General features: G+C 39.0%; 1 protein-coding gene across 16 annotated transcripts in view; it reads right to left on the minus strand.

The window, feature by feature from the left end:
• ANKRD44 (ankyrin repeat domain 44) overlaps positions 1-17235 on the minus strand; it is a 135565-nt gene that overhangs the window by 21482 nt on the left and 96848 nt on the right. For 6 of the 16 annotated variants that reach the window (XM_032693974.1, XM_032693983.1, XM_032693970.1 and 3 more), the window contains exons 14-18: positions 16639-16779; positions 13776-13859; positions 12656-12767; positions 6142-6168; positions 398-469 (exon numbers count right to left, since the gene is read on the minus strand). In XM_032693974.1, coding sequence (XP_032549865.1) covers positions 398-469; positions 6142-6168; positions 12656-12767; positions 13776-13859; positions 16639-16779 — 436 coding nt within the window. The remainder of the gene's footprint in view (positions 1-397; positions 470-6141; positions 6169-12655; positions 12768-13775; positions 13860-16638; positions 16780-17235) is intronic. The other 10 variants (XM_032693987.1, XM_032693977.1, XM_032693986.1 and 7 more) reach the window with 5 other exon arrangements.

Below are 17235 nucleotides of genomic sequence, written 5' to 3' on the forward strand. Positions count from 1 at the left end.
AAACACGCTTTCCCACACCCTGTTGTGTACCAGACAGTTTTTTGCACTGCACATCTCCACAAGAACATCAGAGTATCCCATTCCATAATCAAAGTTTAAGCTCTGGCTCCATATTTATAAACTAGTTTTAAATAAAAGTTGTGAATTTCCATTTAATTTCACTTCAGTGTCTGTGTCGTCTTCTTACTGAAGTGTTAGAATCAGTAAGAATCGAGAGCTTCAGCTGCCAAAAACTTAATTAGCAATTCCAGCCCAGAGCCTGTTTTTGTTACATCTAGGGCTACATCCCTTCCCACCTTTTTCAGAACAAGTCTATGGTTAAACTTGCTTCAAAGACAGAGATTAAGGAATTATTCTAGGAGATATTGATCAAACGCTTTACACATCTCATACTTACAGCTAAATGTAAAGGACTTTTGGTAGCTGCAGAATCAGATTCTTCAAATATATTGTTGGTTTTTTCCAGAAGCTGGAAGAAGGAAAAAAAAAAAGGCAGTCTTAAAACATTTTTACATGAAACAGGATAAGTTTTCATGGATTATAAATCTGTAAATCAGCAAAAACATATTTTAGCCTCAGTGAGTATTGAAGGATTGTAAAGTGTTCTCAAGCTTTTCTGCACAGGGTAAAGCTATAAGACTAGTTTAAAAGCTTGTCATGAACATCCTTTCCCTAATTAATTTGTCTCCATGAAATCCTAGGACTTGCTTGGGTGAGAAAGGAGCCCTCAAAAGAAAGGATTTGTGGAGTAAAGCCCTCACTAAGTTTACACTGGAGAAAGCACAGTTTCATGATTACACAGCATATGCAAGCCATGTCTGGTACAGTGTTTTGGATAATTCTGACACATAATTAGCACTGGGAATAATTATAACTGAGCTGTGAATCATTCAGTCAATTTTATAATTTATCAAAGAAGAATCTGCCCCTATAATGACAGTCTTCCAAAATGCAACCCATCCTTGAACTCCTGCAAACATTTAGTAACACACATCACGCTTTTATATGATCCTCTTCATTCCACGGGATCCTAAAACATTTTAAGGCTTAAAACTGAGGGCATTTCCATCCACCTAGAAGGAGGAGCTATGGATTACCCCCACTCCACAATATGAACACTGACAACTTATCCAATTGAGGCCGCAAAGAAAATCATACATGGTGTCGACAACAATATTGACAATTCAACATCTGTGAGTAGCACTGCTCATGTGCACGGTCCTTTGCTTAATAGCTACTCAAAGTGTTAGTCTCCAAATGCCTTTGGGGCTGGAAATTAGCATTTTACAGAAAATCAGTAATGGGAGACTTAAAAAGAAAGAAAAGCATGACAGGCAACTACAACTGACTTGTAACATTTCTAAGGCTACAAGTCAACTTTTCACAGTCTTTTTTGAGTTGTCTTTTCATTTGTTTTGGATTATTTTTTTCTACAGAGTAAATTTCTGAAAATACTGAAAAAGAGGAAAGGAAGTTTTTGTGACAATCTGGACAATTTTAGGCTATGACAACATGAAAAACTCCCCAGAGAGACCAGTGAAAGCCTATGGATGGCTTGCCTATTCTGCAAGATGATGGCATGTCCTAAACTCTGATGTACACCTGAACTTTTGATGTAACAAGTTAGTCTTTAATAGACCTACATCAATGATAAATTTATCCAAAAATCTAACTGGAATAAAAGTCAGCATTAATAATGCATGAGGTGTCACAAATCTCTTATCAAGCAAATGCAGTAATCTGAATCCTATGGAAAAGCTAGAAAATTAAGCAGTAATTTTATTTATTTGCATATTTTGTGCCTAGTAATATGTCAAGACTGGGAAAGAAGTGTGTGCTGATAAGAATAGCACTCATAAGCAAGTGGGTGTGTGTATTAACAGGTAATACAAATTTTAACACTTCCCTACACCTAAGGGCGTGTGGGGCAGAAAAGAATCAAGTCCCTCACCAGTTTCTTGGTAGGTTTGGGACAGTTAAGAAACACATTTGGTGTTACCATGTGGAACCACCTCCAGCTAAAATACTCTTCTTCACTTATATAAGAGAGCTGTAAACAGGATGAAGCAGTAGCCAGCTCTGAATACACGAATACATCTGATTTTCTCAACTGAGTAAACAATCTAAAAAAAAAAATCCCACCAAACAAACCCAAGCACTAAGCCTGTTCCTCTGCCTACCTAATACTGGCCTTTACTATGAGTCCATGAGGGCAGCACAGCAGGCTAATTGAATCACTTTTAATTACATTTATCATCATCTGTTGAAATTCCAGGATCAAAACTGTAACAAAGAAATACTTCCTTTCACCTGTCAGAAGGCTCCAAAAGTCTCCTGGAACAAGGCAGATAATTGCCTCTCAAGCAAATGAAAGAAACCACACAGAAAATTGACAAAATTAAGGCTCTAAAGGCACAATTTGTGGGATTGAAGAGCCCCTCACAAAAGGCATCTCCATGGCTTAAAGTCAAAGCAGTTTAGACTGATGCAGACTAGGCTTAATGAGCTCATTAGTCATAAGGCTGAATGTCTCCATCATAAAGTCAAGCGTAAATAAGAATTTGAAGGCAAAACTGGTAGCTCTCAGAAACAGAGCCACACAGTGCAAGAAGAGAAATTATAAAAGGAGAACAAGAAGAGGAAGATTAAAGAAAACAGCATTAATAATTTTTTTGGATTTTCCTGTCAAGCACCCCTTTCTAACAGTTAACACTAAGTCACCTGAAGGATAAACATCATGCACAAAGAAACAAAAGTGCCAGATCCAAGAAATTCTCCAGTTGCACCATTGTCTCTGTGGTTCTGTGGATGCATTTATAGTAAATTACATCTCCTTGTTATAAGAGCACATGGAACAGTGTGTCTTTGAGTGATTCTAGTTCCATCATACTTAGAAGAAGATATTCATAATTGCATCAGTTTTTAAGAAGGCAAATTTACCACTCAAAATCATTTGCCCTGGCAGCCATGGAAGCTTAAATCCACAGACCCCGCAGAGCAATCCCAGCGTGTCTGCTGCCATCCACACCTGTCTGCAAAGCTGGCCAAGGCATTTCACTGAAGACAGACAGATAAGCATGAATTACTAACAGTTTGTGGTTACTCATGGCTGGATGGAGAATGTCCCACCATATCACATTTCTTGTTTTTGTGACTTTGAAAGGATGTCCTTTAGCTGATCACGTTTCTATATATTGAGTGCCACAGATTTGAAGCGCATTGTCAGAATTGTGCAAAGACACTGCAAGTGAGATCGATGGGCACTCTTCTCTGTGGTTAGGTTAGAACCTTTTAAAAGGCAAGGCTACCCTTACTCTCTTTCTGCCTCTTGGAAATTTCCAGCATGACCCCCTCCCTTCCCATAACAGCACTATTTAATACTGTATGTAATCATTTTGTGAAGTCTTCTTCAGACTCAGAAACAGGAACGTGAATGCTTTGGGAGGGAGACACAGACAAAGTAAGATAAAACACGTCAATTATTCAGTTCTATTCTTACAAACTAACAGCACCACAAGGTTACTATTCTAAACTATCTTCTCTCCCCCAGTTCAGCATGAAGATTATTAACTTCTGCAGTTCTCACCATTTTATTTGTGCAGTAAGGAAATATTTACAGGCATAAAAGGATTTACTGCTTGCTTTTATTCTGTGGTTATAAGAAATTACTATATGGCATATACGATATGGTCTGGGTCTCCCCCTTCATTATTTGGGGGGGTTCAGATATGCCACTTAATGAGTCAGGGTACTTCATATGACTGTCCTTATAGACTATAATATATTCTAAAATTCAGCTCTGGTTTAAAAAAAAAGTAAAAGGAAGCTCACTGAAGCATCTGAGTAATTTAAAATTACTGTTAGGCAGAGCAGAATCTAGTACTTTCATCATGCATAAAAGGTTTAAGCTACACTTTTAAAAGGAAGAGTCAAAAGAAACTTCAAACCATAGACACTGTGGTGCTATGGGACAGGATGGGTGCTATCTCAAACCCTAGAAGAGAAGAGAATGTGTGATCCTGTCCGAGCCATCACACACAGGCACCTCCAAGCACAGCTACTTAAATGCACTCCTGATAGTTATGTCAAAGGTTTGAGCTATCTAGCACTGAAGTTAAAGTGACTTTTCTTTGAGAGTTTTACTGTTTTACTAAGGCAACTTCAACATTCCAACACACAGACTCCCAGTACTCTTAATGCTAATTGCAAAATGGCAAGATATTAGATTAAATGAGTGTATTCTATAAATAGCTTTTCGCTGAAGGTTATTAGTCAAACAGCATTCAGAAATTTTCACACACAAAGAGCTGATCAAAAGGCAATTGGGACAAAATTTTAAGCTGAACACTGTTCTTCTGCAATAATTACATAGCAATGCAGCTTAGCACTTACAAGGTCATTCGTAAGTGGAACTAGTAATGATCTTTAATGTCACTTTCAGAACTGAATAAAAATATATCAGCTAGATGTCACTTTGCATCTCATCTTTCCTGATAAATTGCAATAGATAATTGTTTCTACTGGGAGAAAACATACCAATAGCAGCTTCTTTTAAATAAAGGCTTTTCCAGCAAGTAGCAAGCACATGATTGAAAACTCTCATCAGTTGTTTCTGATTATATAGAAAAGAGTAAAAGAATTAACCTCTGTACTACTTTATAACAGGGAAGTGCATTTTTAAATCTCAGAATTATTCCTGATTGAATAATTCAACAGGTAAAGTGGCACAAACATATCCTCAGGGAAAATAGCAATCCTGTAAGCTCTCTCCATGTTCGTAAATACAAATGCTCAAATTATTTTAATTTGATCAGGTTAAAGTCAATGTGCATCCTTAACCCAGTGGCTGGCACTTTTCTGAGATCAGGCTTTAAAAATCAAATTAATCAATATTTACACATCAATTTCACTCACGTGCATAGATTATGGGTGAAGTTAAAATAATGTAGGCAAGAAGTAGTTTCACAAGAGCTTAGGTAGACTGAGCCTGAAGACATTTATCAAGTAGTTCCATGCAACTCTTCCAGTACAAAGTTTGAAAAACCAATGCCCCACCAGAACAGTCACCACCATGCAAACAGGACACTTACCTGGCATATAAAAGAACAATGTTCAAGTCTCTAAACATATCTAAATCTGAAAACTTGAGCAAACCTCCAGGCCACTGGCTGTTCTCACCTGGGGCATAGATCTTCTGCTGGAGCATTTCCACTCCATACAAACCCATTTCATATTAAGCCATACTTGGTGGGTCATACAGAGGAGATTCTCACCCAGTGAGTATTTATACATGGAGGACAGTTCCAAATGAGAGTGAGATCCCTCCCGGTACCAGCCAGCACAATATGTTGGTCTCTTCTGGGGATGTGGAAATCCAATTTCTTTGTCAGAGCAGAGATTTGAACCTGGGACTTTTACACTCAAGTCATATATATCATGTTTCTTTCTGGCCAGAAATTCTAACTCAGAGGTTCTTTAGAGCCTCATACTTTGCTTTAAGGACCCTTTTAGCCAGTGAAACTTTTGCAAATTTCATAGAGTTGTGCAAAAGGTATAGGAAGGCTTATCTTTGGAGAAATAATTACCCTTAAAAATTTCCTCTTTGGACAGAAAATTTGAGTGCTGGTGAAATACAGTGACAGTCAATTTTTAAAATGTGCATTTCAGTGTTATTTTTGCTACTCTCCTCTCATTTGAGCCTATGCTCTGTAATACACATAAGTGCTTTCTAAATTCAGGCTTACTTGAAGCTGTGTAATTTACATTTCTTCTCTGAACCACTTTGAAATTGGCCACAAACTTTCAGAAAACAGACAAGTGTTGGTTCCATTTCACATTACCAAATGCAAAGTTATTTTAACATCCAGGAAAGTGTCATGCCAGTCAGGTACGTGCACTGGACTCACAACTCCTAAGACTGACTGAGGAGAAGCAACAGACTTGAGCAAAGCTTGAGCCTGTAAGCAACAGGAAGAAGGAAATCCAATGGAAGCAAAAGCAGCACACATGCAATTTCTTGAAGTACATGGCATGCTAGTTAAGAGTTGTGATTCTTCTTCCTCAGCCTTTATCAGAGTGAATACAAGGATTTGCAAAATACAAAGAAAATACACAACATGCAATCGTTTTTCATTTACTCACTATATCCAATGGAGTTTTGCTTCCAATCTAATTAAAAATGTCAATTAGAATAATTAAAGACAGAAGTATTCAAGTATAATGGTAATCTGCAAGTGTTTCTTGGTTTTTTTGTTTTCTTTTTTCTGTACAATAACTGCATTGCAAGCAGTGCATGAACAGAATCAAGACCTGATCCTGGGTGCCCCATGTCTACACTGCCCACCCACAGTGGAAATACTCCTGAAGCAACAAGACTACAGCCACTGTGGATAAACAGCAGTTACATTACTTCCTAAGGAAGGAGGGAAAAGAGGAAAATAATGATAATGTTTAAGATCAAACAGATCTACAGGTACAAAATATATACTGTGGGAAACTTTGCTTAATGAAGTTAGATCGCTTTGTAAACCTACAAATACAAATAAACGAGTGATAGGTTCTGTTTGAAAACATCTTGCCTTCAATAAATAAGCCTGATTACACCTCTAAAATCCCAGTGACTGCAGCTCTTTATGAGCTATGCACTCTCATGCAGTGTAATATGCCATGATCAAATGTCCTTTTCATTGGATTCAGTAGATTTGAGTGAGTCAGATATTCTTCTCACATTTACATTTAAACACCACACACACAGATACACAGACAGGTATTTAAGGCAACAGCAGAAGCCCATGACCTCTTTCCAAACTGAAGGAAAAATGTCTCCTGCAATTCTGCAATGACCTTGTCGTTCTCTGTCAGAAGACAGCAGATGTAAGTGCCTTGCTTCTCCACCCCGGGAAAATAAAAATATAGACTAAAAAAAGACAAGATCTGTCAGAGAGACAGAAAAAACCTCAGAGATGCTAGGCAATACTCTATCCTACAAACCAAAGTGCCAGCAGGGTGCCAGAGCAAATGGTAAATTGCTGCACTCACTGAGATCATAAGCAGCATTAGCTTTCTAGGAAACATTTTTAGAATCAAAATCATCTACTTTCCAAAACATAAAATTTAAGACAGATTGTACCATGATAAGCTAAAATATATCAGTGTATCCAGCATATATAGGCTCCTATTGATCATTTAACCAGGGAGTACAAATTGCACAAATGCTGACATCAAGTAATTAAATCAGTCTACCGTGATTTGAGGGATTCTAGAACTGAGAGACAAATTAGGTTTAATAAAGTTATTTTTGAGCATTAAGTTCCTAAGTTCTTCTCTTTTAGAAAAACGTTAGTTAATGACTGTGCACTTCTCAGCTAAAAAAGGAGCTTCCATGTTGGAAAAGCTCTCATAGACATAGGTACAAAGTAATTCACCATACAAAACACTATTGCTTCTGGTTCAGACAAAATGTTCCGTTTAAGAAGGAGGGTGTTGGTTCTGGAGACAGAAAGAGAAAGGAGAAAACCCAGGATGTATCCCCTGAGTAAAGAGATCTGGGTCAGGAGGCCTAGAGGCTGCCACTGGACAAGCACCGGAGCCAGATCCCCATGTGGCAAAAAGCTTTTTAACACCTATCCCAACCATGCCTGTGATTCACTCATCACTAATTACCAGCATCCTGCTCTCAGATGGATGAATGAACAAATTCTTGTTGGTACAAGACATAGATAATGAGCAGCAGCCACATCGAAGAGTTACGGGGTCTGTGATTTCAATTTCTCCCAGAGGTTAAGGAACCAAGTATTGGAAGGCACGCCTTAACTACCTTGGAGTGGCAAGGGCTAATAAAAGTTGTTACCCAGCCTCTCCTTTCACAGCACAGCCAAAATGGCCTTTTGCTGCCAGCCATCTCCCTCTGCCCCTTCTCCCTGACACACACAGCTCTGCCATCACCTCGCTGCAGGCAGGCAGAGATTTGGCTTTTCTTTTGGACAGAGCTTTTGGTTAAACCTTGCTCTCTTCCCAGCCTCAAATGAATTAGCCCCTGTGCTGATTCAATCTCCATTAGTCAAAGAATGAATTTCATTTACTAATAGAACAATAAGAAGAGAAGATTAAAAGAAAAAATAACCATCAATTCTTACAGTCAGAGAAGAGATTTCACTTCAGGAGACAGGCATTTAATTCTGTTTGCCCTAGCATTGCACAGAAACTTATTTTTATCAGCACAAAGTGCTTGACTGTCTCTCCAGACAGAATTTTAATGTGAAATTACAATTTAAATTCCACTCTTTTCACACCAATAAAGATTTTGTGATAAGAGATCATTTCAATGAAAAAAAATCCCACCATATTTTTCTTTTTTTTTTTCCAAAGTAGTTTGGTGATGTGATCAGCTCTAAAATACCAGTTAGCAGCTGTGACCAATATCCCTGACTACTGAACACCAAAGTCAGCCCCAATCTAAACAAACTTGAGGCTATTTTTAGAAGTAGGAAGGCAGATGGGAGTGTCAGTTGCTTGCAAGCACACATGCCCACCGTTCAGCCTTTATGAATGGCTCCTTACAGATGCAGAAAGAATTGAAGAATCTGCTTGCACTCTTCTTAGCAACATCACATCATTCATTGCAGGCAACAATCCCACTAATATCCCAGACAACCTAAAGGTCCTCCAGGAAAAAAGCTTCTGTTGTTGCGTTCTGTGGTTGGAACACACAAGCACAAATTTTATTTGTTTGGGTCAAAGGATTTTGCACTCTTGCACTCTTTGCACCTTTGCACTCTTATTTCTTACTTCTCTTAATACCTTTGCTCTTCACACGAAGAAATGTAGCTAAGTTCCAGCCAAGGCACTGGGCTCACAGTAAACACCAAAGTCAAAAAACAAAAGTATGTTTTCATAGATAAACCAACCTTTTCTAAACTGCACTGAAACATGTAAATATTTTATAACACTGAGAAGCTATGGTGCTTAAAGCACAGATCAAATCCCCCAGTGAGGAAACTCCACTGGATGCTGCATCTTCTTCTTTGGACTTACTTTTGAGAGTGAACATTTATTTAGAAATAAGCTCTTTTAGATACCTGTTATAAAAAACAGAGGTCCTTGATGAACTTGACATATTCTGGAACACCAAAATAATTCCCTAAGATTTTGCTGAAGTTCGGTATTGTGCATGTAAAGAAATACTAGTAATCATTACTTATAGAAAAACAAGATTATTGTTGCACCCACCTTGGCTTAGTTTTGACCAGAATTAAAGCTCCATATTTCACATGAACTCTTTCCTCTAACAAGTTTTGGGCCCATAAGGAACTGTCTTGTTCTAGGATAGATAATACCTAGATATTTTAATTTATGATCTATTGATAATAAAACAAAAATATTTACCAAGGGGATAAAACAGTAAAATAAGAGTTAATTTGGCACTGAAAAGTAATGGTTTTATTTCAATAATCATGACTGAGAATATCTTCTTCAGGCTAGAAAGGGCTGGAAATATTTTAAAAGGAATACTCCATATGTTGGAGTTCCTGTGATACAGATTAATGGTTCAAAGTTAGTGCTTTTAAGAAGGATATCAGTTTATCTTATTACTGCATGTGTGAAAACAAAATAAAAAAATCTCCCTGCCTATCTACAGACCTATTTACATTGGAATTAGGGTTGCTGGGCTCCCACTGCTCCTTGAGTAAGAGCAACTACAAATATTGTGAATCTAATTTTCCTTTTCACTGGCACTGAAAAAAAACAAGAAAAACTTTTTTCCAAGATATAGCAATAAAACCAGCCAAGTACCCCTCAGTCACAACCAGCTGCCCTTGTGCACCTCCTCTACACACGAACCCATCATCTCAGTGTGCAAGTTACCTGGAACTGGCAGCTGGAATTGGCAGCTGCACCATTCCTGAGCAGAGCCTCGTGTGGCTCAGGAGAGAGAAACAAGGCACAGCATGTTGATCATTTTCTTCATCTCTGTTGGTTTGGTTTTCAAGATAAACACAAAGCTTGAAGACTAAGATGGCATTTCATGACTTACCGTGCTTTCTGCTATGTGGAAAAGAAGGGGCCTCCAGCTAAAAGTCTTGCCTAGAAGCAATTAAACTTTACTGGGTGCTTCATTCAATTGTGAGTAACAAGAGCAGTCACTGTACTCTGGTTAACAGCTACCAGAAATCAAGGTCATGGCTCGTGATGAAGTCCTTGTCATAGGTCTACCACAGAGAGTACAACAAACTCTGACCAAGAGACCAGTCAGCCTCACAAGACAGCAAGGCTCCTCTCCATCTTGCACCAGATGAATCCTTATTGCAGCTTTTAGACACAGGGTTCAAAGAGCCATGAACAACCATAACTCTGTCAAAACCAGTCTGACTGCATTGTGGGATTGTAATGTCTATATATGACACTACTTTATCAGAAGCAGCACAGGAAACAACAACTGGCTTAACACCTGGAAGTCTCATGTTGGAATAAGTGAATAAACTCAGGCACAAGGATTCTTTCCCATTTCATGCACACAGTACAATTACCTTTCAGCTACTCAAGACTCTGCTTTTACCATCCTGAATGCTACCACTGCAAAGAAATCAGTGTAATGGTGTATCAGTCAGTTAGTCAGCATTGTCAAATACAAAGTTACTGAACTCAGGACATGGTAGCTCACTACAACAAAGCTGAATCACCCTCTACTAGCAGTGAGGGCAAAGGTGACAGGTCCTGCTCCTACTGTTGGATGAGCAGAAATGCCTTCTGACACATTTAGCCTTTGTATCCCAGAGAGAAAATGAGATGCTTGTCAGACTCTAAATACCAATGGCAAAATCCTGGTCCCCCCAAAACTTGGAGGTTGACATCTTAGTACAGAACATCGGTCCTGTGCCTATAAAAGACTAAAATTCATAGCACTTTTCCATTGTACACAGAACAGCTGTGTGACTAACTCTGTAAATGATGCTTGACCTTGGGTTTCCATACTGCAGCTATAGTCACAAATACAGGAAGACTCAGATGGAAAAACATGGAATTTTTCTGTCCAAATATAGAACACTTGCTGCACAGCTGCCTCTGGCCCACAGTTTGCATTTCACCCTCCAAAATTAAAAGAAAACCCAACACCTCTGATATGCACTGTATTCCCAGCTCTTTCTTTTGTCTGCCAAGCCTAAGCAACAAGGATTCAACAGCAGGTCTGTCATATGTTGCCAGAAAACACACACAGCAACAAGTAAAAGCACAGAGAGGAGACCTTGCTCCATGCCTGATCCGTGCCTCATGGCACCCAGGGACTATGATATGGAGGTTGAAAGAGAATCCCCCAGTGAAGATGCTTTTATGGAGGTCTCTGCTTGTGCAAATCATACAAGAATCTGGTGATGAGACATGGGTAAGATTGCATTACACATTGCTGTGGCTATACATGTGTGGGCTTGTACACAGCACAGAGCACTCTCCTCTCTATATATGCCAAGAACATTTGGTTTTGTTCCAAATGGAGGTCAGGCTCAGCAGAGAACCCCTCCTTCCTCACAGGCAGAGTCACCAGAGATCAGCTCTAGGAGAAGGCTCTAAACAAGGCAAGGCCAAATTCAGTGTCACAAGCAACAAAGGAGCAGTGATATTTTAAGTGTCCTAAATATACATGCTTGCAGATGGGAGCTAAAAAGGCTTAACATCCCACCTGAAATTCTGACCCAGTCTTGCCCTGGCAGAATTACTGCCCAAGGTTTCCAAGCTGCTGGGATCCTGCCACAGGCCAGCTGCAGCATTTTTCCTGTGGTGGCACATGTGGTGTGAAAGCAGCATGTGCTGTGCAGAGCTCCTCCTCAATAATTAAATACTTTGACTCTTCAACACAGAAAGAACCAAACAACATATAACACTAAAAAGCACACAGTGTTCTTACAAAGAGTGAATATCTACACAATTTTCTAAATAGAGCTTTATTATTTTTTAAAGCAATTAAAATCTACTTATATGTGGTCACCCTGGATATCAAGCAATTAATACCCATCTTCATGACACTTACTTTTACAAGTCACAAACATCTGTAAATCCACACCACACATCTCCCAAATCCAATGTTTAGTTAAAAATTTTTGGCTTTTTATAAGATGCAATTTCTAATCACTCAGGCAGAAAATAGTAAAAACATAAGAAAAAATCTGGTTACATTGCATACAAGGTTAATCTTGATTCTGGTAATTTTATCAATGCTGCTATTGTTTCACCAGAAGCAAAAAAGAAACTGCAGGTATGCAGCTGACAAAAACTATTTACTCTCTCAGTATGCAGGTCAGATAAAGTGTCAGCTAAATAAGGCATATTCTCTGTCATGTACCAGGAACTGTCCTTTACTACTGGTGCATACACATACACTGGGAGTATTTTGATCACAGTTAAAAATAATTTGTGCACACAAAAACTCCACTGAAAGACAACATTTAAGTACCAGCTTGTTGAATAAGTACTGGGTAATCAAGCTGAACTTGTTTTTAAGATACATCTGGGTGCATATATTTGAGTTTACTGCCCCATATTGCAGGTTTTCACAGATTTCTGAATATCCAAACAACTCAACAGTAGCCATCAGGGGAGTTCACAATATCAGCATATACACAAATATAACAGCAGACAGAGACTTCTGAAACTCAGCACTCACCAGTTCCAAGCACTGCCGGTGCCCATATGCAGCAGCGTAATGCACAGTGTTGTACCCCTCTTTATCCTGGATGGATGGGTTGGCATCGTTCTGTAGAAGGAACTCTAGACACCTGTGGATAATTCACTGGTGTAAATGCAAGCTCACAATATTCAACAGACTCTTCCTTCGCTGCAGCTGGAAGGGGCACTCGAAACTGGCAGTTGTTAATCCTGTATTTGTAGCAGCATCTCAAATCACTTTTCACCAATAGCTCCTCACATTCACCATTTTTTTTAAATCAGGGCATCCCCGCTCATCATTGAGGATCATCTTCAAAAAAAAAAATCTTCACCCTAACTTTTCTGGCTACTCTAGATTACAAAAATGGTTTTCTACTACAATACCTGAAAGAAAACTACACAACTCTGTGCCATGATGTAAACAGCCTAGAACTGCTACTACTCAGATAAAGACTCATATATCAGACCATCGGCCTCCAAACGTGCACTATGGCAGGCTGGAGAACAAAGCCTTAACTTAGTTAACTTTCTGACAGGTGCAAACATGAATATATTTTCTTCTTTGTTGGCTTTTTTTAAATTATGGTTTTCAAAAGATGTCTTTTGCTCTCTTTAGGTCTTACTACTTTCTCTTATACAATCAAGATACCATCATTTTTATTAGTACTATTTTCTTCCATAGGCTGTGATCTGTAGTGAATGTAAGGCTGTCATACAAAAAAGGGGATTTAAAAAAAAAAAATCACTAAGCAGATAGATGAAAATGTTAATCCCAGTGAATGCATTGAGAAAGCCATTGGCTACTTCTTTTTGCAGTATACATACTATGTTGTGCATGATACTAAAGACAGTGCACGATACTAAAAAAAAAAATCATAAAATTACTGAAGCTGTACATTTCTCATTAAGAAATGGCAACAAGCACAGGAACAGAAATATTGAGGCATATGTGCACAGAGAAGAGCGTGGAGCTTTTTTCTATAGGTCAGCCCTCATTGAAGCCAAGCATTGTGTTTAGCAGAGCAAAGAACAAGCAAGAGCAGAGTGTAAAACTGCAAACCAAAGCAGTGGGGTTCTCCAGCAATGAAGTCTAACTGCTTTTTTGACACCAAACTTACAAGGCAGCTTCTTTTTCCTTCATCTCAGTGGTTCTTTCAAGTTCTTCAGCATTTTCATGGGAGTTACCTAAAATATTCTTTCTTCTTAGCATAGAGGACAGAAAAATGCAACTTATTTTCAAAGTATCATACTGGTGATTTTGATGCAGTCTGCCACCCATCCCCAATCTCATCTTCACAGAGCTGATCTCCTCCAGCCAATAGTAAGAATTATACAAGTTAAACGAGTGTACTGCATGGGTCTGCAGTTACTAAGTTTTGCAAGCTATTGAGACAACTATAACCTGGTAGTTTATTGTCCCACAAGTAAATGCCTGAAGAAAAAAAAAAATATTCCGGTTTCTATCAGATACAGTTTGATAATCACTTTCTAGAATCCTTCTGTTTCTCCCACAGCAATGTTGTGCACTTTTTTCTTTTCAAGAGAATAACTCAGGATTACCACACCTTGCTTCTTCCTACAGTAACCTACTAGTTCTTCTCTAGCATTTAGGATTTAGAACAACTTTAATCACTGATACTAAATTGGTCTATCTTGAATCTGCATTAGCTGACCCCCTCACCTTCTGTTGAATGCCTTGGCAACACTGTGTGATCTCATGGTCAGGTTCTTTAGATTCTGAGGGAAATTCTGAAATAGCTCAGCATGTCATCATATTCCTGCATACCCAATGATTTTTGGCACCTCTGCTTCCCAGCTGGATGCACAGCAGACAGATTACAATTTGGGATTTTACAATCACGAGCTTGTGATCACCATCTTTCTTGGTCACCAAGGATAACACAGAATATGTTTCCAGTCTGCTATCATCAAGGATTAGTACTTGAAAGGTTGGTAAAAAGACAGTTTGCTAATTTCCATCCTAATAGAATACACAATATTCCCAAATGGATCCTGCACAAAACAGTACGTCTGCCTTTAATATGCCATTTCCCATTTGTAATACCAAGATTTGACATTCTTCCTGTAGGTGCTAGCAATAATGGGTTGCTCTACAATCTCAGGGTTTGTTGCCCACTGATTCAGAAAAAATCTTATTTATTAATAAAATAACTCCCCTGAATATTAACATTGCAAGGTCATAGGCAGTATTCCTGTGCTATGCTGAATTCATACTTGCATCTTCTTTCAGTTAACTAAAAATCAGTGAGATCCCAAAAATAAGATTCCCTGAACAGAATAAGTCATGATCTAGAGAAAAAGTACATACTCAGAATCTGCAATTGCCTCGTTAATGAAAATGCTGTGTGATTTCTGTTGCTGGAAAAGATACTTTCTGAAGATCATAAACAACAACAGTTACCAGAATAGCTGAAACAATAGGGCAACCTCACTGCACCAAGACTTTTCCCTGTTCATTAACTGCCCACATCCAAAGTTAATGATCAATATTCTTTGGACTGAGATTGCCTGACCTTGGGAGTTTTTTGACATACAGCAGGAAAAACAAATTGCTGACCTATAAAATCATGGACTGCAAATAGCTTTTCATCTATGTAACAAGGCTTCTTCCAGAACATCTCAAACTGAAAAAATTAATGAGAAGACAGCATCACCACATCTGAACCAATTTAGGTTTGGACTGTGAGGGCAAATAAAGGCCCTATATTCCTACCAAGGTTCAGGATGTGACTAAAGTAAGCTTTTTCTTTTTTAAAGGAGGGATGAAAGTAGATACATCCTGAAGTTAACCAAGAGCTTGTTTAAATGCAGGAATTTCACCTACCTAGAACCAAAAGCTGAAAAACACACACTGAATCATCATTCTCAACACCCCAAGTAACACCTCACCCTGGTAAGACAGAATTAGAAACAGCCAGTGGCAAAAGCCTTCCTACAAGCCTACCCTCATTTTAATGCCAAGCACAGACCTTTGGCAATCCTGCCTCCTTCCTCCCAGCACTGTTTAGTTTTGAGGGCAACGGGGAAGACATTTTTTATATCAGTGTTATCATAGCAAATAATGCAAAAGATATCAAGGCTCTGATGTGGCATTCAAAACTCTACCATAAAGTTAAACCAAACTTTTCCCACTGTGGCTTTGAGGTGGTATTCTGCTGGGAATGATGCAGATGTACTTTCACCAGACCTCACTACGCAAGAAACCAAAAACTAGTTTCTTAGTGTCTAGAGAAATGAGACAGAGAAGCATAGGATGACCCAAAATAAATACAGGTTGCTAAGTTTTAAGAAAGAACTAACTGGATAACTGACTCTGTTTTATACAGTATGTTATAAGGAAGAGATTGCCAAAATATGCAACTCTCTAGGAATTAAAATTGCAGTCACTAACCACAGCATTTCTAAGCTGTTTTCCCCCTTTCTCACAAGAGCAACACCGTGATCTGCCAAAGGATATTCCCCAGGCCTCTCTCTAAAAAAGCAACCTGTTTGGGCAGGGTGAGCATTTTTATCAGCTCTGACAGTGGAGTGAGACTAATGGTTAGATCTATCCCATCTTATCCAGAAATCCATCAGAATGGCCAGATGTCTGTAACTGCAACCCATCTAGTAAAACCTCTCCTGCTGCCTCTTGCTCCACCCCTTCTGATGGACGTGCAGCAGATGTAGAAAATTGACTGAGCTTATTCTTGAGAGGAAACCACACAGAGGAAAACAGAAAGGCAAAACGTTGTGAAATTAGTTTAGTAGGACAGAGTGGCTGCAAAACTGTGTGTTACTTCAAAGCTAAACCGTGGAGCCGAAATGCCACATCACCTGGGGATATGCAGACATCTGAGAGGAATTCCTTTGCTAGCAGGATCATTTTCTTGGCTCAAACCACATGGCAACATGAAAAGACTAGAATGACTCTGATTTAGCAAAACACTCAAACCAAGAATTAGGCAGAGGCTTTCTTACTTTCGGTCCATGTCAGAAGCAGCAGCATAGTGCAAAGGGGTGCGGCCCCACTCATCTGTTTCATTAATGTTGGCTCCTGTTGTCACCAGTGTCTCAATACAGTGGAAATGGCAATTTGCAGCTGCGTAGTGCAAAGGTGTCCTGGAACATAAGTGGTAATTTGTTACCTCATATTCCAATATGCACAACCAAGGGTAAAGATAAATCTTAAGTGTTGCATTCCTACAGATTTCCAGCGGTCAATATCAGCACCTTCATTTATGGAAATTTAACAAAATATTGTGTTAATAGGAAGCTCTGGTGCTCCTACAAAGTCTATTAGGATACAGATCATCAGCCAGTGTCTTGCAAACAACCTATTCCCAGTGACAGCCTCTGCTGTGGCCCTACATACATGCTACTTTCTTCCAGTTGGGAGGCAGAGCAAAGCACAGTGTCCCTCACAGCATCTTGTTTAGCTGGCACAGCAATGCTTTATGGGGAGGGAGGAATACTCTAGGAAGCACATCAAATAGCAGCTATCCTACCATCATAACCCAGGCTCGTCTTAGGCACACAAGCACAAGAATTTAGGCATTAAGAAAAAAACCTGTGATA

This window comes from Chiroxiphia lanceolata, chromosome 7 (assembly GCF_009829145.1).
Source record: "Chiroxiphia lanceolata isolate bChiLan1 chromosome 7, bChiLan1.pri, whole genome shotgun sequence".
Taxonomy (NCBI): Eukaryota; Metazoa; Chordata; class Aves; order Passeriformes; family Pipridae; genus Chiroxiphia; species Chiroxiphia lanceolata.